This window comes from Sturnira hondurensis, unplaced genomic scaffold (assembly GCF_014824575.4).
Source record: "Sturnira hondurensis isolate 20B ecotype Veracruz unplaced genomic scaffold, ASM1482457v3 Scaffold0008640, whole genome shotgun sequence".
Lineage (NCBI taxonomy): Eukaryota > Metazoa > Chordata > Mammalia > Chiroptera > Phyllostomidae > Sturnira > Sturnira hondurensis.
Genome location: NW_028081271.1, coordinates 18,520,589 through 18,546,158, shown reverse-complemented (window position 1 = coordinate 18,546,158; position 25,570 = coordinate 18,520,589). Strand labels below are relative to the sequence as shown.

The 25,570-nt window shown below is 39.7% G+C and overlaps 1 protein-coding gene across 1 annotated transcript in view; it reads right to left on the bottom strand.

The window, feature by feature from the left end:
* KCNU1 (potassium calcium-activated channel subfamily U member 1) overlaps positions 1-25,570 on the bottom strand; it is a 127,942-nt gene that overhangs the window by 87,864 nt on the left and 14,508 nt on the right. The window contains 11 exon segments of the mRNA XM_037055092.1: positions 1,503-1,572; positions 2,668-2,750; positions 3,860-3,965; positions 7,808-7,918; positions 12,211-12,302; positions 13,232-13,402; positions 18,336-18,411; positions 19,631-19,706; positions 20,641-20,752; positions 22,728-22,818; positions 23,890-23,951. Coding sequence (XP_036910987.1) covers positions 1,503-1,572; positions 2,668-2,750; positions 3,860-3,965; positions 7,808-7,918; positions 12,211-12,302; positions 13,232-13,402; positions 18,336-18,411; positions 19,631-19,706; positions 20,641-20,752; positions 22,728-22,818; positions 23,890-23,951 — 1,050 coding nt within the window.

Genomic DNA, 25,570 nt, shown 5'->3' with positions numbered 1-25,570 from the left:
GTTTGTACCTTATGATCTTTTTTTAAAGATTTTATTTACTTATCTTTAGAGAGGAAGAGAAGGAGAGAAGGAGAGAAATATCAGTGTATGGTTGCCTCTTGTGAGTCCCCTGCAGGGAACTGGCCTGCAACCCAGGCATGTGCCCTGACTGGGAATCGAACCACGATCATCTGGTTCACAGGCCTGCGTTCAATCCACTGAGCCACACCAACCAGAGCATGTACCTTTGATCTTTTTCACCAATTTTTCCCATTTCCATCCCCTGCTTCTGGCAATCAGCAATCTTCTCTCTGCATCTATGAGTTCTGGGTTTGTTTGTATGTTTGTTTTACTTTTAGATTTGATGTATGAGTTAGATCATAGCAAGAAGTACCTACCTCAAGAAACAAGAAAAGTGTCAAATAAACACCTTTTGGTTGTCCTTAACTTTTGACACTTTCATGTGTCTTAGTGTGGGTCTCTTTGAGTTCCACTTATTTTGAATTTTCAGCCTCCTGGTTCTGGATGCCTGTTTCCTTCCCAATGTGAGGGATGTTTTCAGCTATTACTTCTTTAAATAAGCTTTCTGTCCCTTCTCTATCTTCTCCTTCTGGGATTCCTATAAGGCAAATGTTGGCCCACGTGTTGTTTTCCCAAAAGCTGCTGAAGGTGTCTAAGCTCATTTGCATCCTTTTTTCTTTTTTGCTGCTCTGGCTAGGTGAGTTCCACTATTCTGTCTTCCATTTCACTGACCCTGTCCTCTGATTCATCTAGTTTGGGTTGAGGCCCTATATTACAATTTTCAGTTCAGTTATTATATTCCTCTTCTCTGTGACTTCTCTTTGGTACTATGGATATTTTCTACCAGTTTGTTGAAATATTCACTTTATTATTTATTCTTCTTCCAAGTTCAGTGACATTTTTATGACAGTTATTTTGCACTCTTTGTTCGGTAAGCCAGTTATATCTCTCTCATGAACATATTTTTCTGAGGTTTTGTCTTGGTTTGCTTTTTGTTTAGAACACATATTTCTGTTTCTTCATTTCCTTGACTTTCTGGGTTGGTTTTTATGCATTATAGAAAGCATCGACCTCTCCTAGTCCTAAAGGAATGGCCTCATGTACGTGGTAAACCTTACAAATCATGCCCAGCCTTGCTCTTTGTTATCTCTCAAACTTTTGTGATTGTTCAATCAGTGTACTTTACCTTCAGTGGCTCCCCGCAGTTGAGAGTGTGCCAAGACCTGTCAATGTCCCAAAGCAGAGATTCTCAAGATGGTTTGGAAGTTAGATCACCAGGCAGCAGCTTTTAAAATACACAAATATACCTTTTTCTGAATTTACATTTGTAAGTGATTAACAATCTTAATGAGACTCCAAATTTCACCTACAGTTGGCAAGAACTTTTTGAGTGTAAAGCCATTTGAAAGTAATGAATTCATCTATTACTTAGATGAACTAAGTTCATCTAGCTCCACAGACTAACAAACAAGGTGACTGGATAGGTTAGAAAGTTACAATACCTTGTTATGGGATTGAAGTATCTGTATGATGACTCTGGTATGAGGGCTATAGTTCTTGATAGACAGCACCCTACATAAACAACAAATACGGTCATATGATGTGCCGCATACAAAGGCTTTGCGGTACACTTCAATTCAGAGTTAAACTGATATATGGGTAAGCATAATAAAACGGCATGTTATAAGTTTCATTGTTATGCTGTCCTCTAAAAATGTCCTGTTTAATAAGATAAAGTTGATTTAGTGACTTAGCAAAATAAATTTATCAAAGGCCAGCTTTTGTTATTAGAAGATTATGGTCTTCTAGGACCAATTCTTGGGAAGGAAATAAACAGTATCGTATACATTTTAGCCTTCAAACTCACACACATTAATTATAAGAGAAACTGATATTGAATTATTTTTAACTTGAAATAGTTTATAGACTCGCGTATCCAACTTTTGCATTTTACAAATTAAGAAACTAAAGTTCATGTTGTATTTATTGTATTGTGCACAGTGCAAATTCTCAGCTGTTTCTTACTATTTGTGGAGTCACCTCCAGCTATCTATGTTTATTTTGCCTTGAGAGCCAGAAGATCATCTGGTTTAAGAACAATGCCATTGCCATCACAACAATAGTTGTTACAAGTCAAGTTCCTGCTCATAGATACTTCACAACTAAAGATGGTAACTGATTCTAGCCATCTTAAAAAGAATTTCCAGTAGTCACAAGCACATCATACTGAACCATGCACAGTCTTTTACCAGAACTACTGGGAAAAGCCCAGTAAGTAAAGCCTACTAATAGCATTCTCCCATTATCAATGGCACCGTTATTGTTGGGTGGGAGAGGGTGTACTACTTACAATGATGCTATCTGAACAGTTATCTGTTATTTGTATGCTTGCTTTTTAAATTTAGATAGCTATTATGTGAAACTCCAGGAAAGTATGTAGAGAAGACTATAGAGACTTAGGATACTGTATTTTCAACTACTTTTTTCATACATCTGCATCATCTCTGGGAGCAAAAAAGAAAATAGGCAGAAACCTGTAATATGATAACCCCAGTGCTGTGGTAAATGACATCTTCTCCTGTTTAGGCCTATGCACCAGGCTTTATTTCAAAAGAGGCAGAAATAAACCAACATTGCAGCATTAAAAACACAGTACCAACTTCTTACTTCATAATGTTGGAAGTGTCTTCAGCATGTAAGTCACTGCACAGAGGGTTGGCTATAATCAGGCATGCTTCTGCAGACTCCACCTATTCTTCAAGATTGAACAGCAATCATTCATTAATCACATGGGAAATGATCGAGTGTTCCTCTTTTGGGTTTTCTTATGTCTTTTTTTTTCATAAAATTTCCAATAAGAGATAGAACACACTTGGGGAGAAGTTGTGATAAGGATGCAATAACATCAGGACTGTAGTTCTGCCAATGCTACACAGGCTGTGAGGGCTACAGTGGAACTAAGACACAGGGTCTCCAACATAGATTCTAGATTGCTTTAAAATGGGTGCATAGTTATATTTTTTCTATCATTGTAATCATCAGTTTATGTCTACTGATGGGTCAAAGGATCTTTTAAAGCAACTGCCTGTATACTTGTTTGCCTTTCAGGACAGCAAAGAATGAAGAGACTGGACATCTGCTTAGATCAAAGGAAGCAGTTATTCACTCTCTGTGGATTCTGAATCTGAAGATTCTAGAAAATTATTAGTGTGGCTCTTATAAAACCCAAGTGCAGGAAAGAGAATGATTATTCTGAGTCTGTCATTTTCTGCTTCAATTCTCTATGTTAACTCTATAGATCTCTGCTTTAAAAATGGAAGCCTTTTGATTTGTATGATTCTGTGAAACCTATGTAATGAGAGGAAGATGGCTTTGATCTTAAATGAAAGCTGTCTACAAGGTTGGCCTTTAATCACTAGTTTTAGTCCCAACCTTAATGGGATCTCTGCTATTTTCTGTCATGTCCCTCTTATCAGGAGGCACATCAGTGTGTTTAGAAGTTGGTAAATCTGTCCTTTGGTAAGAATCCCATTCAAATGGTAAGATCAAACACACTTTGGCTACCCATAATTTTTACAGATCTCTTAGAGTGTGAAAATAAAACAGCTCTCGATGGAGAATCTAGTGAACTAAATGACTTCGCTCTAAGTGTAGATACAGAGTGAGGTCTGCTTCCTATTTGTCGAAGAGGAACTGGAGGTCAATGACTACATTTCTTTTATGATCAATTTTTAAATTAAGAAAGTCGTATTTCCCCACATTTAAGGGTCTAGAGTAGTGCTTTTAAAAGAGCATATATCCTATCATCTTAATTACTGCAGTTGAGGCTAGCTACAAGGAAAATAAAATTAGTTCTTACCGCAACTCGCCTCAGATCCTCCCACTTCAATGCAGAGCCAGAAACGAAAGTTGTGTAGGCCATGGAGCACTTGAGTATGGACTCCAGTTCCAAAGAAGGAGGAACCCTGGACAAAGAATGCAGACCCAAAGACGGAGAAAGATGATTGGCTTTGCTTCAGAGACTGTTACATTTACTTGCATTTAATGGAACCCCTAATCTCCTTTTGGAAGAAACACATATTCCATTTGTTATTAATCTACATGGTTAGGTCATGTTGACACTGCTAGCCTGTTTGCAAAGATGGGTCTGAAGCTCGGGTATAATTTGGTAAAGAAATAGTACGTGTGTAAACATTTGGGAGAAATTGCCAGTAGCCATCTTTTAAAACCAATCTGCCACAGTCTTCCCTCTGGCCACAAGAATTCACATCCCTCCCCTGTACAAAATACTCTCATGTTCTCCAAAGTCTCATCTCTTTATAGCAATCAGGTCCAAGTCCTGGATCTTATCTTCTCAGGTCAGGTCTCGATCTGGATGCTCCTCCCCATCTGAAGAGCCATGAACTAAATAAATAGTCAAGTCCTACTATCCCCATCTCCACACCAAAACACACCATGAAAAGTAATAGGAAAATTGCAAAAGACGTTCCAATCAGAAGAGGTGTGACTTCTAATGAAAGGCGCACATGAATTGCTAGAAATCAGCACATAGAAATTCTAAAATTTCTCTGAGCATATATTATTAGGACCCCCTACTCCAGGGGAAGAGTGTATATTTAAATATATTTGATTGGTTATGCTGTTAGAGCTGTTCCAATTTTTGTTGTCTCCCTGTACCTGGTGCCTTCCTTTCCCTCTACCGATGCTCCCCTTAGTTCAGGTCCATGGGTCGTACATATAAGTTCTTTGGTCACTACATTTCTTATACTACATTTTACATCCCCCTCTCTATTTTGTACCAACCAATTTGTACTTCTAAATCTCGGCACTTTTTGATTAGAGCTCAGTTCTATCCTTATGAACTAACCCATGTTCTTTTTGATCCTTGTTTCTGCCCTCTGACCCTTTGAGTCACCCTTCTTTTTCCCTGATAAATGTCCCCTATTTGTACTTGAACAACTTTCTAGGCTTGGATTTTGCATGTGCTACATTGGAGGCCCAGAAGCAATTTTTTTTTTCATTTTGAATTCTCTCTGTTCCTTTTATCCCAAGCGGGCAGTGCTTTTACCAGGAAAATTTTCTTGAAAGCATTGACACATTTCTGTGCATATTATTCAGGTTCATGGCATGTCCACAAAGTCACAGTCATGATTCTTCTGGTGATAGATGTCTGCTTTGAGAATGTCAGAATTCTGGGAAGAATGTCCTCGGGTTCTCAAAAACTCTCTGCCTGATGGAAAGGAGCACCAGTTAAGTCACCACCTTAAATCCTTCTGAGGTCTTAACAAAGGGTCTTCAGTTGCATCTTTCATTGGATCTTGACCTTGAACCTTGAGGTCACATTTTATAGGCAGCATCTTAGATTTGACTTTTTTTTTCTCTGCTGAGATCATTTTCCTCTTTGAAATTTTTTTTGGCCAGCTAGAGAGAGTGTTCTGAGACTTCCACATTTCTTTTACATTCTGCTAAAAACTAAAAAGTTTCTTCTCCAGTTCATTTTTCTTACCTTATCACACGTGATTATGTGATGCAAATGACACTCAATATTCTTACAGGAAATTTTCTTAACCAACTTCACAACTGCAGTAGGTCCATTTTCTACCTTCCCAGTTACTTTTAGTGACACTGTTACCAAAATTCTGCTCTTCTTCCAATCCCTAATAGCACTTTCCTCATTGTCTTTCTGGCCTCTCCTACGAGTCCCCATGCAACCCTCCCAGTCTCTGCCTACCACCCATTCCTAGGATGAGGCCACGTTTTGGCCTTTGTTATAACAGCACCCACTCCCACGACCATACTACTTTTTTGGTTCTGCAAAACAAACCATTCTAGAACTTACTGACCTAAAGCAAAAATAATATATTATTTTTCAGGATTTTATGGTTGGCTGGCCTCAGCAAGGTAATTCCACATAGTGTCGACTGTGACTATTCACGTGGGTACACTCATCAGAGAGTTTCACTAAGAGCTGGAATGATCAAAATGACTTTACTCACATGATCGTGGTCTCAGTTACCCGAATAGAGCAGGCGAGGTCTGGTTGGGCCCCCTCCCCAGCAAACTAGTCTGACTTTTTATATGACGTATTAGGGCTTAGGACTCTCTTGGAGTGAAAGTTGAAACTGCCAGTCCCCTGAAAGGCCAGGCCTAAACTAACCATGTGCCACCACGTTCTATGTATCAAATAAAGTCACTGGCCAGGTCAGAGTCCAAGGGAAGAAAAAGAGACTCCATCTTTTATCGAGAGGAGAAGCATGAATGCACAGTAAGGGAAGAAAATGTTGATAGTCATGTTAAAGGAAAATCTACCATAATTATAGATGGTGGTAAGTGCTTTAAAGAAACTATGACAGAGTAAAGAGACAGAAGGATTAGAAGATACTAATTTAGAAGCATAGAGAAATTCTCTCCAAGTGCTGAGGGATGAAAATAAACTGGTGATATAAAGGTAGAAGAAATTCTGAGCAAAAAGAAAAATCAATGAGTAGCCTTTATAGAAATTCAGGAGAGACAAGATACTAACTTTGAACAAGGTTGTGATAGTGGAAATGAAATGGTAGAAATGGGATTAGAATGTATTTAGGAGACAAAATTGACGATATTGATGAAAGTGTACACAGGGTTTGAGGGAGGTAGCAGTATCAAAAACAATGCTTAGTTCTGTTTTAACTGTAAAATGTGTAAAAGTTCAGGTGAATCCTATATACATTCTTTTTTTATTTAATTCTTGTTCAAGTACAGTTTTCTGTCTTATATTCCTAGCCCTGCACCCCCTTATACATTCTTATGTAAGATCGAAATATCACTTTGAATCTGCCTGACTTGTTTGAGTGATGTCTGAATAATTGATTAACTATTTGGGGAAAAAAGAAGTTAGTTCCTTTTACATTATACTAAATCATTTCCAGAGACCTTAAGTATAAGACAAATTTCCATATGGAAACACAGAAATGCTAGAGAAATATTTATTTAATCCTAGAACAGAGAGGCCTAAGAATGTAAGAAAAGCAAGAAAGCCAAAAATAATAATAAAATAAAGAGTGAATGGGTTGAAGTGCATGTGAATCAAATATTCCTATACTGAAATAAAAGCACAAAACTTAAAAGTCAAAGAGGGAGAAAAATATTTATAACACATGACATAAAACAGCTCATATCAAAATATATTGAGTACTTAACTCAGTAAAATAACAGATGACCAGTCTCACAGAAAAGGGGATAAAAGAAATGAAGAGGAATGTCAAAAAGGAACGCAAATCATCAAAATACACAAATGCTGTCCCATCTCACAAGGAAGTAAAATTGTGAAATAAACAATTAGAAACCACTTTGCCAACTTCAAAATCTTTTTGTATTAAATATGCATTTCTCAGTGTTTCCCAAACCTTTGACTCTGCTTATGAAAAGGTACACCGCTCAGAACAAAAACATCATCAAAAAAATTCTTTGTGCATCTATCTGAGCTTTAGATGTCCAATTCTGATCATTCACAGTTAGAGTTGTAATTATGAAATGTGCCAGACTTGTGCACAAAATTATGGTCATATGTAATAGTAATAAGTATAGAATAACCTTAATGACAGGGCATCACTTAATAGTACCTGTACAGAAAAACTTCTGGCAAGATACAGTCCCAGACTTTTTCCAAAGATAACTCTGATCATGAGATTGCTTTTTCTTTTATTTTTGCTTCTTATTATTTCTAACTTTTCTATGACTATTACAAGGTTATTTTTGTTCCATTTAAAACATTCACACACATTGCAAGCACTAATCTAGAGCTCATGAGCCAAATGGATGCACTTACTCTCCCAGGAAGACGATCTCCGTTTTGATCTCCCCTGACTTATGACGCAGGAAGTTCCTCAGGAAGGCAGTCACACTGTCCACGGTGATGTTTCCACAGACCACGATGAACCTAGGGGGCAGGAGCATGTTAGGGGAATCACCTGAGGAACACAAGTAGACTTCTTCCTGTCTAGATTTAGAGATGGACCATGAGCTTACACTTAATTTCAAATAAATTTGATATTTGGATCGCCCAGACTTGAAAAATAGAAACAATCAGAGCTTTATTTCCATGATACAAAAGAAGCGTAAGATTGCTGTTGTCTCTAGTTCATCTCATATAGGGTATCACTGCACACATTTGGGTTACACATGGCTTTTTAGGAATACAACAAAAACTCACAACTGCTATGATTTTCATGGTTACTTACAAGTTTTTAAACATATATTTTATTCATTATTCTATTACTGTTGTCCCATTTTCCCCCTTTATTCTCCTCTGCCCTGCACTGCCCCTCCCACAAGCATTTCTCCCCCTTATTAGTGTCCGTGGGTTGTACATATACGTTCTTTGTACATTTCTTATATTATGCTTAACCTTCCCCTGTCTATTTTGTACCTACCATTTATGCTTTTTATTCCTTGCACCTTTTCCCCCATTCTCCTTCCTCTCCCTCCCCACTGATAACCCTCCATGAGATCTCCATTTCTGTGATTCTGTTCCTGTTCTGTTTGTTTGCTTTGTTTGTTTTTGTTTTTGTTTAGGTTTGGTTGTTGATAGTTCTGAGTTGAATCATTTTATTGTTCATATTTTTGACCTTCTTCTTTTTCTTAGATAAGTTCCTTTAACAATTCATATAATAAAGTCTTGGTGATGATGAACTCCTTTAACTTGGTGTTATCTGGGAAGCACTTTATCTGCCCTTCCATTCTAAGTGATAGCTTTGCTGGATAGAGTAATCTTGGTTGTAGGTCCTTGCTTTTCATGACTTTAAATACTTTTTTCCAGCACCTTCTTTTGTGAGAAATCAGCTGATAGCCTTATGGGAGCTCTTCTGCCAGTAACTGTCTCCTTTCCTGTTGCTGCTTTTAAGATTTTCTCCTTTTCTTTAATATTGGGTAATGTAATTATGATGTGCCTTGTGTATGCTTTCTTGAGTCCAAATTCCTGGGACTCTCTGAGCTTCCTGGACTTCCTGGAATGTATTTCCTTTGCCAGACTGGGGGAGTTCTCCTTCATTATTTTTTCAAATAAGTTTTCAATTTCTTGGTCTTCCTCTTCTCTTTCTGGTACCCATATGATTAGATGTTGGAATGTTTAAAGTTGTCCCAGAGGTCCCTAAGCCTCTCCTCATTTCTTTGAATTCTTGTTTCATCATTGTGTTCTGGTTGAATGTTTATTTCTTCCTTCTGGTCCAAACCATTGATTTGAGTCCCAGTTTCCTTCCCGTCACTGTTGGTTCTCCGTACATTTTCCTTTATTTCAATTTTCATAGCCTTCACTTTTTCCTCTATTTTGCAACCATACTCAATCATTTTTGTGAGCATCCTGATTACCAGTGTTTCGAACTCTACATCGGATAAGTTGGCTATCTCATCACCTTTAGTTGTATTTTTTGTGGAGATTTGATCTGTTCTTTCATTTGGGCCATTTTTTTGGTCTCAGCATGCCTGTTACATAGTAAGGGGCAGAGCCTTAGGTACTGGCCAGGGCAGGGCAACTGACATCGCTGCATTGTGGCACTGTTTGTGGGGGAGGGGTCTGAGTGGGAACAATGCTGCTTGCTCGGCTCTCCGCCAGCTTTCAATCATTTCCTCCACTACCCACAAGCAAACTGGGCCCCTCTGGTGCTGAATCCCAGGTGGGTGGGTTTGTGTACATTCTAGGACCCTGTGGGTCTCGCCAACAAACTCTTCTATGAGGCTGGGAGTTTCTCTCGTCACATCAGCCCCCATAGATTTTTACAGTCAGAGGTTTCGAGGTTTCATTTCCCTGCTCTGGAACCCTGAGTTGCACTGTCTGTCTTGCTCCCCAGTTGTTTTTCCCGGTTTATCTCTGAGCAAATGTGTGACTGCTCACTCTACCAGCCACCACCCCACCCACTCATGTCCTCCAGCCACCGCCATCTCTGTCCCTCCTACCAGTCTGGATGAATGTTTCTTTAACTCTTTGGTCAGTGGACTTCCATATAGTTTTAGTTTCTGGCAGTTCTGGTCGTTTTTTGTTTTTAAATTTGTTGTTGTCCCTCTTTTGGACATGTGAGGAAGCATAGTGATCTACCTACAGCTCCATCTTGGCTGGATGTCATTTATAACTTCATATATATATATATATATATATATATATATATATGTATTTTTTCTTTTTAAATTTTTTTATTTAATTCTTGTTCAAGTACAGTTTTCTGTCTTATATTCCCAGCCCCGCCCCGCCCAGTGCTCCCCACCTCCCTCCCATTTCCGTCCTCCACGTTAGTTATTGTCCATGTGTCCTTTATACTTGTTCATGTGAGTCCATCCCCTTTTCCCCTATGATTCTCTCCCTCTCCCCTCTCGACCCTGTCAGCCTGTTCCGTATTTGAGTATCATTGGTCATATTTTGCTTGCTTGTTTGTTTTGTTTAGATCCCTGTTAATGGTGATATCATATGGTATTTGTCTTTCACTGGCTTATTTTGCTCAGCATAATGCTTTCCAGTTCCAATATTTTGGGAATATTGGAACAATATTTTTACTGATACATCCCCTAGAGCAAGGGACATAAAGGAAAGAATAAACAAATGGGATCTCATCAAAATTAAAAGCTTCTGCATGGCTAAGGAAAACAGTATCAGGAGAAAAAGAGAAGCAACAGCTTGGGAAAACATATTTGCCAATGATACCTCAGACAAAGGTTTAATCTCCAAAATATATAAAGAACTCACACGACTCCACTCAAAGAAGACGAGCAACCCAATTAAAAAATGGGCAGAGGACTTGAACAGACAGTTCTCCAAGGAGGACATAGAGAGGATCCAGAGACACATGGAAAGATGCTTGATATCACTAGCTATCAGAGAGGTGTAAATTAAAACCACAATGAGATACCACTTTACACTAGTCAGAATGGCCATCATAAACAAAGAAACAAACAACAAATGCTTGAGAGGTTGTGGGGAAAAGGGGACCCTAGTTCACTGTTGGGGGGATTGCAGACTGGTATTTATAACTTCTAATGGACTTGTAAATGTGTAATTTGATTTGACTTTCCACTCGATACCTGATTGGATGATAAAATCACTTTTCACTGAGGAACAATGGTGGCCAAGAACATTTTATTGATTTTCCCATAGTTAAATGCTATGGCGGAGGTAGCACTGGGATCTAGGCATTTCTGTTTATCTCCCACATCCGAAATTATCCTGCACTCAGAGAAAAAGTGAGTCCAGTGATGCAAAAGTGTAAGTGTGTAACTTTTATGGTAGAAAAGAATTGTCAATTGCCTTAGGCTTAATATATATATACATATATTTAAAAACCTACTTTACCCTAAATTTTACAGACCATACTGGCTTATTTAGCATGGGTCACATATCCCTTCCTTAAATAAACTGGATTGAACTTTGGCTTATGTAGTTTATTCCGTTCTTTTGATCCATTTTGTTATTTCTTGTCCTAGGTTAATCTCAGTTTTCGCCCAACTGCATGAAGAGACCACTCCAAAAAAACTTACCTCCACTGCACCTCCTTCCTCTATGGGAGGCAGAGACTAAATGAAAAAGAATCACTTCAAATTTAAGTCTCCAATTCATTCTTTTTCCTTAGATGTGAAAAGCATAATGGGGACTGAGGTAACATATAGCATCAAAGAAATAGAGTCAGATCAAACCTGCTTTCCTCCTGGGCACCAGCGGCTGTGGCGTGGGCACAGGAGATCTGTGAAGTGCTGGAGAAGGGGCCCGAGATTGCTCCTCACTCTAGCAACCCCCGCCTGTGGATGGGCCCCATAGGTTCAGGGGGGCTGGGGCTAAGACAACTAAATTATTTCAAATTCAATCTGTGTTTTGAATTTGACCCAGTATGTAAAGTTAGCCTGAGTTAACCACATGGTTGAAATGAATAAGACAAATAGTAATGGGTATAAGAGAATAGTTAGTAATGAGGAAGGTCAAAACATTGTCACAATCAATATTTGACAATGAATGGCAACATCATCTATCATGTTTGTTAATTAAATGTTCTTGTGGACATCTGTGTAGTAGTTTGTATCAAGTAGCAAATGTGATCTTCTTATGGCATTTATTTTAGCACAACCCTCTTCAGTGAATGAAGGATTCTGCCAATATATTCACCCAGGCCAAGCAATAGGTGTTGAGAAACACATATGTGACTAGCAGAACATCTCAAACAAATATAGTAGAAATTACACGTGAAAGCTACTTACTTCTTTCCTTTGAGCACATCATAGGAAGAGGTGTATTTCTTCTTGTTACCAAAAAGTTCCACCATCTCAGGGATATAGTTTGCAAATATTATCTAAAATGGGCAGCAAATAAAACCTTAGTCTCATTATTTTAAAGGATACACCAAAAATTGAGGTTATAAAGAAGAAAGAAGGTACACACAACTTTTTTTTCATCTGTGAGGGGCATCACTGTGAACTATGTATCTAAAGATAGATAATTTCTTTTCTTACTTCGGCCTTCACGTTTGGTTAAAGTTGAATAAAATGCTTTTCAGCATTCAAAGTGATGGCAGCGATGAAACAAGGACAAGCAGTGAGGCCACCTCCTTCCCATTTTGTCCCCTCCTCACTATCAACCACTTTCTGACTCTTTGAGTTGCTGTTATTTAGGGCATTAGTGGGGGACGCCCATGGGACAGAGTAGGGGTCGGGCAAAATGAAGTGAGCAGACGCAGCCATGTGGACAGTGCAATGTCACAAAGGTGAAGTAGAGGACTCCGGTACAGTTTTTAAGGAACCGAAACTAGAAACTAAAAGAAAAGGAGGTTTCCGTTGTTCTTGACACAAAGTCCTGAACCACACAGAGACTCTTACTCGTCTGAAGTAAAAGGCTGGTTTGGCGAGCTTACTCGTTTGAGTGGGAAATAACAGCCCTTTCTTCAGATCCAGTCTCAAACGCCCTTCCTCTTTGGATGAAAGACTTTCATCGGATGGGCCAAAGATCAAGGAAGATACTGTTGCTCAAGTCAGTGTAGAGGCTAATAAGGAAAGTCTCCTTCTCCTTTGTCCAGAGTCCTCACCTTTGGCGACCAAACAATTGCACCCCGTGCTCCAGGGGACATAGTTTGGGAAAACATGGGATCCATATGGCTTTCTTTCCATTTGACACCTGAACAATGTAACATTCACTCTCAAGCCAAAACTGCCTCATGTCTCAGCATTAACCAAACGCTTATAATTTACGTGGCTACATTCAAAAGATATTAAAAGCATTCTTCACCAAACTCCCCAGGGTGAAAAACATGATGAACGTCCGTCCTAGAGATGTCTTCGCTACCACGTCTCCGAAGCCAACGGTTGACGTTGTTGCCATGACCAGGTAAATGGACTCAAAATATGATATATTCTGTGAGTTTCTACCTTTGAGCCAGGGATCCCCAGAATTTTCCACCTGTCCAGAAAGAAAAAGATGCAGCAAAGGTCTCTGAACAGATTACAAGGGAAGTTCACAAAGGACAGACCAAATCACTTAAGTCAATTCCCAATTCTAACGAGATATAAATGATCCCTAGGCTATTGTGAAGTGTTGGCAAACACTTTTGCCAACAGTGATTGGGCACATGGGAATTATCTATTGTGGGCAGTGATTGTCTTGTTTTCTTCCATTGCGATTATTGCTGGAATCCTGTAGCAGGAGCCCACATTTGGAATGCTCCATAAACTCGCCATCCATCTCTCTCTCTTTTTAAGTGGGCGCATCACCACCGCTTGGAGCAGTTACTGTTCATTCTCATTTTTCACCAAATCAGGATGATCTATCGTTAAAGGAAGCAGCGCTCGAGCCAGCAGTTTATTTTAGTGAGCTTGACCTCATGAAAGCAGGTGTCTGAGAAAAGCAAACAAGCTTCCCAGGTTGTTTCCCCCACTTCCCACAAAAATCTCTTCAGTGATTAAAATAACTCTGAAAAATATTTCCTCTGACTGCCCCCCTCAGTCTCCACATTTTAAGGAAACTAAATTAATGAAGTTAGCTTTGTTACATTAGATAAAAAGAGTAAGCTAGGTAATGACACTGTACTTTATATAGGATATATAAACTCATTATAAATATACAGTATCTGAGTATATCACAACAAATAACATATAACAATTATGTAGAGCATATATAATTTTCCCTTTTTTCCATTTTAGGCATATTTTCTAAATAGCTTACATATTTCTTTGACATGTTCCTTTTCTATTTGATGTAAAATAATAAAATATTAAAGATGCCTCGGCAAAGTAGGATTTTGTTTTATTGTTAAGAACTGGAATAGAAATTAGAAATAATGTAGTTTGCTCAGGTATATGATCACTTTTTAAAAAACGATTTTATTTATTTTTAGAGAGAGGGGAAGGAAGGTAGAAAGGAGAGGAACATTGATGTGCTGCCTTTCACATGACCCTGCTGGGACCAGGCTGCAACCCAGGCATGTGCCCTGATCGGAAATCGAACCAGCGACATTTCACTTTGTGGGATGATACCCAGATGAACCATACCAGCCAGGGTAGGTGTGTGATCACTTTTTAAAAGTGATATGCCCAGTGATATGCTGTGATATGCTGATATGCTGATATGCTGATATGTGAAAGTGATATGCTGATTCTTTCTTAAATTTGATGAGTAGGTTATGAGTGTGGACTCATAAAATCCCACCCCCAAAAAGAAAGAAATTGTACGTCTCTACTTAATTCCCATGGCCTGTGGATTATGTTACAAAGTGTACTAATCTGTTTTTACTTACTTCTGGAATTTTCACTATTTTCTTAGACTATTGTACTGTTAGAAAACCAAGTTTAAATCACACAGATTAAAAAATACACACACACACACACACATATATATATCTAGAAATACATACACACAGCTGTGAATATGCAAAACCAGTTTATTCTTGTATTATTTATTAATTATTCTATTATTTTTATATAAATAACTATGAACCCATTTTTGCCCCACTCTGTATATATTCCACCCAGGAATACAAGAGTTACTTGGGAGAGTTTTCTTTAAGCTAAAACCTCACAGAGTCTTTTAATAACATCCTAGCACATGGCTTCAATCATATCCTTATACCACATGCTGTACAAACTAAAACTAAATTGTTTTCAACCTGGAAATCGCCTTCACAATAATTTAAAGAACGATTTAGGGTTTCACTCACTCTCTTTGGGAGCATTAGGCTAGTGTTTCCAATCCCTCCCACCTTCCTGGCCCGCCCCATGACATGGCCGCCTCCTGCGGGTCCGCCTGTCTAGTCTGCCATTCCTCTTATCCAAGCCAGCACCCACCTGACAGTCCCACATGGGAAGTAAATTAAAGTTAGGAGAAAGGGTTATGAAATGATGTTAAGATACTGAATTATCTATTTTAACTCCCTATTTCAAAGCAACTGGGTTTTTATGTTTTTAAATTTTGCGTTTCAATTTTAGATTAGAAATGCTATGGAGGAGGAGGACAGAAGGACATGCTCCCGTCGCCTTCTTTCCCATCATTTGTATTAGTTGTATATTACTTTCACATTGTAGATGTGAGTTCTGGTCTATAACCATAATCCCCTTAGTTATGTCTTAGTTCTATTTTAAAGGCATTCAATAATCACCACCACTAATTTTTTATCATGGTTTCTTCATTACTGAGTTTTTAATTTTGATCCATCTCCTCTGTGGCTAGAATTTATCATCAAGACACATTTTTAAAGGGGCTCATAGGTGTTATTTTCTCTTAAAACGATAGGACAGGTTACACTATTTTTTCACACAAGCTTTGCAGACACTGCTCTGTTGTCTTTCTGTGTTGATTGATGTTGCCAAGCAATCTGAGGCTAGTTTGAATTTTTCCCTTTTCTATAGACTTTGCTTTGTTCTGCTTGGATTCTCTTCTTACCCTCAAAGGTCAGTAAACTGCCCCCAGATATGGTTAGAATAATTAATTTAGAGTTATTTTTCCTGGATTCAGTAAAGAATCTAAACAACAAAACAAACAAGCAAGCAAAATATGACCAAACACACTCAGATACGGAACAGGCTGACAGGGTCCAGAGGGGAGAGGGGAGAGAAACATGGGGAAAAGGGGATGGACTCACATGAACAAGTATAAAGGACACATGGACAATAATTAAGGTGGGGGGTGGAAATGAGAGGGAGGTGGGGAGCACTGTGGGGGGCAGGGCTGGGAATATAAGACAGAAAACTGTACTGAACAAGAATTAAATAAAAATAATAATAAAAAATAAAAAATAAAGATACAGTGCAGCTTCCAAACTTTAAAAACTTTTTTCTGGTGCTGTTTGCCATGTCATTTTCTGCGCCAATTTTAGAGTGTGCTGAGTCGACATTGCCCATCCTCCATGGTTCCGCTCGACCATCATTTGAGCACCTTTGTCCTTCCCAGGCCAGGGTTCTGGCCTCTGTCCTGCCCACCAGGTTTCTGAGTGTGTGTCATCACATGTGCTACATTGTGGCTCCCCTAACGCAGCTTTTGGCTCTGTGACGCTCTTCTTCTCCGATAGCTTTCAGCCCATTTTCAACTCCTGCTACTGTTTAATATTCTTTTGTTTAAAATCTTATATATGTAGTTTGAATGATCACTTTCAGTTTTTTATGACTCTTCATTTATATTTTTCTCAAATATAAAGCGTTTCTCTTAACTTTTGTTTCCTTGGGCAAATTATCTTGTAATTGTTCTTATAAGTATTGCGTTATGCAACTGTCGTTAAATTGATGTCAGCTCTCCTTCATATACTCTTGGTATTTCTGGTGGAATCTAAGGGGAGGCACCATATTGATTGCTTTCTGGTAAAATATTCACCTTTGAATGGTGTCAAGTCTTAGCTGTGACTGTGGGAAGATGGTGAGTTGAGACAATTGCACTTTTATTTTGTTTTGTCATTTCAAATATTCTCCCAACAAAATCTGCTCTTTTCTTTGCTCTGGGATCTAGCTCTTCTAGGTTGTTAACACTCTAGATGTTGGTGGGACTTACTGCAGACCCCTTGACGTGATACACCATCTGGTTACTTCTCCTTCTTTCTCTACATGCCTCCTTGTAGGAGGTCTCTTTGCCTGGGCGACTGGATGCCCAACAAGGATGCATATTCACATGCTTAGAAGGGTCAAGCCAAAATCTTGAATGATTCCCATAAGCCTGGCGGAGACTGTGTCCAACTCAGGAGCACACGCTACTTACAGGGAGCAGCTAGTCTCGACTAGGACTCCTGGTGGTCTTGGCAGAAGGGGTGGGGCTTGTGTTTTCCCCCGAGATCCAGAAATCTTTTTAAGTAGAAGAATAGTCAATAAAAAATAAGATGCAAACATAATTGAGTCAAATAAAAGACACCTGTAGGCTGCATTTGGCCTGAGAGCCCTTCATTGGAACTGCTGCTGAAGGCACAAGGTCACCCTTCAGAACTCGCTTCCCATCCTGTGATGACCTGCGGGTCTCTAGGATGGGCCACTGCTTCTCCCATGGCAGGCCCATGACCCTAGGGCCAGTCCTCTAGATCCAGGGACCTGCCTTCATTGCTGTGACATTTCATTTCAGGAAAACCTCCTGCTTGCTTGAGTGCTGAGAAAGGATGTGGCTGGTTTCAGATTTCTTGACGTTTCTGTCACAAATTGCATTTAGCATTTGACATTTTTCTTTTTTCTTGTTCCTGTTTTAATTAATTTTGAGACAAGGGCCTGCATGAAAATGACTTCTGCTGGTTTTTTTTATTTTTATTTTTATTTTTTGCTTTGCTTCTCTTAAAGGCCTCTGCAGGCTCTTAACATCCCAAATGAATTTCTGAGTTTTCTAACCACTGCACCTCCACTGTCTTAGAGCAACAACGTCTAGGAGTTACTTTCCTACTGTTGAAATCCACTTACTATATTGCTGATTAACACTTAACATGGGCTAAAAAGTAACCTCTCCTATAGGCAAAGGAAGCAGATTAATTTCAGAACCAAGAAATCCCCAAAGCTCCCCTTTGCAACTCAGAAACACCACCCCCACAGTTTTCTGGTTTTTAAAAGTATTGAATTATCTTTATAGCTTCATTTATTTTACTTTTTATTCTTTTTTAAAGTGCTGAAAATACAGTAGTAACTTTTACCTACTGCTTAGACCTCTGAAGGGTAACCTTACTAGGATAGGTTTTGAAAGCTGGAAGAAAGAATATAGATACCTCGAGTTTAGGAGATACATATTTGTCATAAATATGGGGGTGGAGAAAAACCCTAAATGGGAAGTAAAAAAATTAAGCCTCATGCTAGTTACAGTGATGGATACAGGAGTTCAGAAGGATAGCCTCTATTTTTTAAAGAAAAGACATTCATGCTGACCGGCAACATGAGATGCTTACCAGGTGAATGAATCCTGCAGCCGTGAACCAGGTACTGAGAACGATTGATAACAGTTTGGAAAACTTCACCGAATTGCTAGAGGAAGAAAGACAAAGAGCTGTTGGATTCTGACAGGTTCCAGAAAACACAACTACCTCGTCCTCTGAGATCTTGCCACTCAAAGTATGGTTCATGGACCCGAAGCAATGGTACACTTACCCAGGAGTGTGTCTGAAACGCAGAATCCCAGGCCCCACCTCTGACTACAGATCTGCAGTGTTGCGAGATCCTCTGCTGGATTCAGACACACATCAGGATCGAAGATGCGAAGCTCTGGAGCTGACCCAGTTACACGTGCTTGTTTGAAAAGCTTAGATTTTGCTATGGTATCCTCTAGCCTAATCTCACACTGCTTTTAAAAGCATAGTATAGGTGTATCATCATAAAATAAATTTAAGAGATTGCTAGGTGCCTAAAGTGACTGTATAAACTGCAGTGTCCCAGGAATCCAGAGTGGGCTTGCAAAGTGAAATTTGGGGTAGTCACAGAAATGCGGTTTCACATACCCAAGCTCCTACCAGCATCTGTGAGGAGGATCAGACGAGCTCCTGTCTCCTAAATAAGGGCCTGACATTTACTAAAATCTCTGTGGTTTTCAGGTGGGGTCACCTGTCACCCAGGAACAGCCTTTTACGATCTTGACTTCTCCGTCATGCATAAACAGTGAGCAGTGAAATCTCCCCGGCCTATAATATTTGATGCTTCTAGTGAGTCTTTAGAAGCATGGAGACTCTGAGTGGGTAACAGAAGACCAAACTGCTTAAAACTTTGTAAGTATTGCTGCTCAAAGGTAGCTTTTTTTTTTTTAGACATTTGGATGGGTTTGCTTCTTCCAGCAACAGTTCACTGCGGCCACTGGGCAGCTCTCGAGCTCAGAGGGATTGTGTTACGATCCTAGGCAGGAAAGATGTGATTCATAGTAGCCAATGCATAGAAACCAAAGCCTCTGAATTGTTTTGCTTTCTCACGTAGGTGGTGGCGGTAGGGGAATTAAAGCCTAAATGGATTTACACATTGTAGCTCTACAGAACAAAGAAGAAACAAAATCTGCAAAATGACTGCAAACTTTTCAGAGAGTGTGACGTGTTAGCACAGTGGGAGAGAGTGAGCAGAGTAATCCCTTGGGGGCTACAGCTGTTTCATGCCTTTTATACCTGAACTTTGATGAGAAATGAGTTGAGCTGAAGGTTCAGTTAACATTTTAATTCCCCAACCCCAAACAGGGCGTGAGCTGTACTTGAGGAAGGGCATGTACCTGGTCTTGATGGCTCTCAGAATTTGCAGGATCTGAGGGAGTTCTAGCAGCCTCAGTGCTCTTAGGAACCTCAAACCTAGAAAGCAATAGGAAGGAGAAAGTTGCCAAAAGAACCGGGTTACTCCAGGGAGTGACCTGAGTTATAACCCAGTTCGGAGTGATTATACTCTTTCCCTCCCCAAAATACTCATAATATACTATAATGTCATAGGTTTAAGAGTGTGAGCTCTCATTCAAATACTAGTCCAGACACTTAATAGCTGTTGTAATCTAAAACAATGCCCTCAACTTCTCTAATTTCTCATCTATAAAATGGGAATTATAATAGTACCTACCTCATAGGGTTGCTGAGCTAACAGAAAGCATATATTACAATAAGCATTACTCACATTTTACTTAATTCTTCCTTAGAATAAAAAGCAAATGATCCATAAGCCACTTAAACTTCTAACTACAGCACATCCATGATATGTTCCTCACTGTTTGTGTGATGCTTTATTTTATATAGTTTGATAATAATGATAGCAAGAAATATTTTATAGATAACAATGTAAAATTACATAAAAATCGGTAAAAGCCATATGACTCCCATGTACTGTCAATATGTCTACTGTAAAGACTAAGTAACTAAAATAAATCTCTAACACGTAACACTGTGTCTAGGTATGATGATCTCTAGATTTTAAAGGCCAAAGGGGGGTTTTATCTCTCCCACCCAAGGGTCTCAGCATGGGGGGCCCCCCTGGGATGGGATGCTGGGAGCTCTCCTCTCAAGTTGCGGATGAGCCAGTCTGCTGCTGACGACAAACACCAACACCTACTGTGCGTCACACTGCAAGGTACTGAGGTGAAAAAAACTGGGTTCTGAAAATATACTATAAAACCATAAAGTATAGAGAGGAATTTCTTAAAATGGCATTTAGGCACTAAAGGAAAAATGAAGAATACTTATGAATAAATGTTGAGGCTTTTAAAAAAGAGATTGCTTCTGATTCCCACAATATACTTACCTAGCCAATTACTCTTCAAATAATAAGAAATAAAGGTTGGTGGGATGGTAAAGATGTCTACAATTGAGTTCATCTCCAACCAGAACCTGATCTTGTCATCAGCTGCCAAAAACTATGAAAGAAAAATGAAAAGATCCCAAGTTCTGTGTGAACACTAGAGTGGCTTTATTCAGATACATTCCACTCATCAACTGATGAATTGATCTGATTCCATTATATGCATATACACTTATATGCACACATGTATCATATAGCTCTCTCTGTATATTGTACATATATATATATATATATATTTAAAGATTTTATTTATTTATTTTTAGAAAGAGGGGAAGAGAGAAAGAAAGGGAAACATCAATGTGTGGTTGCCTCTCGAGTGCCCCCTACTGGGGACCCAGCCTGCAACCCAGGCATGTGCCCTGACTGGGAATGGAACCCGTGACCCTTTGGTTTGCAGGTCCAATCCACTGAGGCACACCAGCCAGGGCTATATTATATATATTTATATAGATACATCTACATTTAGGTAGATACAAAGATTATACTTTTAGGAGGTGTTCCATCAATGAACAGGAGACCATTTTACTTCCTGGATCTTAACTCTCACACTTTGACCTTCCTGGTGCCCCTGTGTCTTTGTAATTCCGTAGCTAAGACCCTCTATTCATAAGCAGTGAGGAAACACGATTTAGCGTGGCCTTCAATGGAAAAGGTATGGCTGTCTAGAATTTTGGCTGGCTAAGGCCTGTGTTTATGAGCCTCCTTATCTAGATGAAGAAAGTAAGCATTTCCAGAAAGGAGAGTTCGCTATAAAAAGGAGATTTTGATGGTCGGTATGGTCAGATTATGTTCTGAAAGATAGCCGTAGAAACCCATATTACATCCATACATGGGCTGTCCAGAAGGTATCCAGCCATATAATATGAAAAATAGAGACATTTATTGAAGAAGACTCAAGGTACAAGAAACATAGGAAATGGGACAAGATGCCTCAGTCCCCTTCAGAGTAAGCACCTTGGGACCTCACACAGTTCTCCCCATCACCACCAGCTGCTCCATCATATTTTCCTGTAACTCATTGACAGTTTGAAATCTCTTCCCTTTCAAAGTGATTTTAGTTTTGGGAAAAGCCACAAGTCCCAGGGTACCAAATCTGGGCTGCAGTAGAGCTGAGTCACCTGGGTGATTTGATGTTTTGCCAAAAAAGTGTGTGAGACGTGATGCATGAGCAGGCACATTGTGGCAATGAAGCTGCCAATCACCAGTTGCCCACAGATGCAGCCTTCCAAGTCATCTGAATAGTTTCCACAGAGGAATGTCCAATTTTAATGCAAAATATGATGCAGATTCGTTGCTCTACTCACCTAGCCATTTTGAATGCGACAGCCACACAGTACACATGCTCATTCCACAGCATCTACTGCTCCCACTGACTAATACAGTGAAGTCATTCTTCACACATGTGCATGCCAGTCCACTCCTTGGCTGCCAGGTTACATCAATGTCACACAAACCACTCTTGTTGTATTAACAATAGCTGGACTTTTTCCAGACAGACCTCGTATGTATAACATATCTAAATTATATGTATATAAAAACATGGGAGGGATAAATACACTGAAACCTATATCTAGGATGGGTCCTCAATAAATGCCTGTGGAATGAGAGAACTATTTCATATATGAGTATAACAAAAATTAAACAAAGATATAGAAGTACTTTATATAGTTACATGGCACATATGCTGTCAGTGAAGCCAGTGACATTTTCAGAGGCTTGTTATTCAGGTTCTGCTAGCTTGTGATTATTAGCAAAGACTTCTCAATGGTAGGTGGAAAGCCAATAAGGAGGGCAGGCAGTGTGACGGGTTGATGATATTTCTGTTTTGGAATTTTTGGCCTGGGTTACAGCTTCAGATGCAGGAGAGGGAGTTATTATGTCTCAGTGTACATTGAACAATTTAGGGCGTAGACCCTCTAACTCAGGGGCCGGAAAACATAGACTGACTGTGTAAGCAAGGCACACACAGATCTCTTTGTGCTGTGCCTGTCGCGTTTGTCTGTTTACTCCCACTTTCAATAGGTACTTACTCTCAGCCCAAAATAGAAAGTAAAGAAAGCATTGAAAGTCAAATCAATGGGGATGGTTTTGTCTTGGTATGAAGAACAGCTCCCAACAGGGCTGCAAAAGAAACAAAGACGGTTTACAAAGATGCACGTTTTAAAAGCTGTGCCTGCTTAGGACGAAAGAAAGAGAACCAATCCAGACACTTAAATTCACATCTCCAGGAAATTTCTTTTATCTTGGGACTAGAGGCGTGCGTGAACAAAACCACGAGGCTGTGCGGGGAGCTGAAAATAACCAGAAAATTACCTGCTTTCCCTTCACACAGTTTTATCGCATCTACTTCTGTTTTATCAATAGGGATTCAGAGGCCTAGAAATTATGTGACTCTTCTTGGTTTGTAGGACCATCTACCCAGGCCAAAAATTTGGGTTTTATTTAACCTAGATTTTAGGTTTTATTTATCACCCTTTTGATACAAAGGCTACTCCAGGTCAAAGGAAATGACCCAAGGCAAGGTCAGAGCTGGAAATTAAAACAACAAATTTCCTAAAAGATCCGTAAGGAATTCACAAAGCAAAGACTACTAGTTTTCTGAGGATCTCTAAAGCGGCCTGATTTTGGCCCTGAAACCCCAATTTTACCTCGGCTGGGAATCCAAGGTGATTCCCAGAGGTGCAGTCTGGGGTTCACATTAGACTGGGGTCCTGCTCACTTTGGCGTAAAAGAAGAAAACGCCTTCAGAGAAGAGCCGACAGCAGTTTGCTCCTTAGTCCCAGGTGAGATCTAGCATTCTTCTTTTTCAAGACCACCCTAAACTGTTTCAAACCTATGAGACATTCTGAAATGACCACAGAACTTCTGCCTCAACGCCCGAAGCGTCCAATGGCCTGTAAAGCCCTCCGAAGAAGCCCGGAGGAGCAGACCACCGCTGGAGGCTGGAGAGCAGATACGTGCATGGCACCCGAGCCCCGGCAACGCAGCATGGCTGGTTGCAGTCGCAGTTTGTGCAGTTTTGTGGAGCTGTTTTTAGTGCTTCCTGGGGGGAACTAAACGCTCATCCTCTTTATGAGCTTGTGTATATGAATAGGTTGAAAAGTATATTAACCATTTTTTTCCGACAGAAAAATCCAAATTAGTGGGCAACCTAATGATATAGCAGACAAAGTGATTAGGGATTTTACTTACTCAGAAGAGTTGATGAAATAGATTATAAGAGACCCAATGCTTAGTACAAAGACAAGGATCACCTGAAAAAGAAAACAGAGGAAAATGTACAAATCCATTTTATTGATATGACTACAGATGAATAAACAAATGAAGAAAACTGTTTTTTTCTTTGTATCATGCCTATACATGTGTGGTCATTTTTCACAGTTCATTTATGTTAGTATCCTTTCATTCATTTTTTTTTCATTCTTTCTTTCAAGAAAAATTGATGGGACCTTTGCTGGGTATTCCATAAAGGAACATGTGCCTATCCATTTTACTTACCTGGTTTTCACTCTCACACCCTTCATAATAGCTTGTTCTTCCTGCTGCTCCTCAAGCCGTGCAGTCTCAAGAAGTTCTGTCACTTACTCATTCATTCACTCATCAAACATTTATTAAGTGTTTGTTGTAAGTTCTGTACTTTAGTACATGCTAGAAAATGAGGGCTACTAGATGTAGACTTTGAAGTTGAATTGCCTGTGATGTTGTAGAACAAACAGTCCCAAACATGTCCATCTACAAGATGGTTTGAATTTTGACAGGAGGGAAAGTGCTACAGTGAGGAAACAAAAACAAAAACGAAGGCTTTAACCTGCCAATGTATCTAGTCTATACAATAAGCAGAGCGTGTAGAGTACAATTAGAAATGTATCCATCTAAAACCCTCAGTGCGTTTGGGTGAATTCTTTCACAGCCCCCTTTGACTTTTCAGGTCAACGATAGGTAAGCAAAGATTCCTCCAGTTGTGTCTAGTTCCCAAGCCATTTGTTTCCTTAGTGTGTCCAGTCCGATACAGTATTAATAATACTAGTAATAAAAATGAATTTTATTTACAGTTAGAGCTTTATACTCTTGTAGCTCAGGTATTCCTAGGGCAGGATACCTGTACTGGGAAGGAGGTCAGTTTCTTCTCTGTTAATCCTTTTGGGGGGTTTTATTCCTAGTTACCCAGTGACTGGGCTACCTATGGCCTCTGCGGAATTGTAGGTCATGTGGGGGAGTGAACAGAAAGGCAAGGTCCGAGCTGGGAAGTTGGACTCGACTGGCCTTAGAGTCTGATGGTCCCCGCCTGGGGCTGTCTGAGTATGGGAGGTGTTTCACATTTACTTTCATGGGTTCTTTCACTGCTCTCTGGCAAACCCAATTCAAGGTGTTCAGCAACTGTTTCTGTAGTACCTCTCCTGACCCATGTACTACCCTGGTGATTGGGATACATCTGTGAACAGCTTATGCAAGGATCCTTGTATGGAGTTTAAGTGATACGGTATGTCGGAGAATACTACATGTTAGGAAAATAATGTGAAGGGGATGAGAAACGCAAGAGGAGCGGGCAGGAGACTTGCCATCTCAGTGATGGTTCACTGCTACGTGTCCTGTTTGTGGTTCCTGTGAACTGGGCGCACCAACGGAGGCTCACCAGTCTTTTCTCAGTGCACTTCACAGTCCCGCATTCTGCTGGAGTCCTGACCCTCCAGATGCCCCCTGAGCAGGTAGGGGAATCTCTCACATGGGACGGACATCTGGCTCGTGGACCACCTCAAGCATTTTTTTGCCCCAATGAACTCTAGAAGGACAGACCACCTTCACTGTGGCACCTTCTCTGGCATAGAGCAGCTAGCCAGATGGAAAGGATATAATTCCACACCTTTGCTACAAC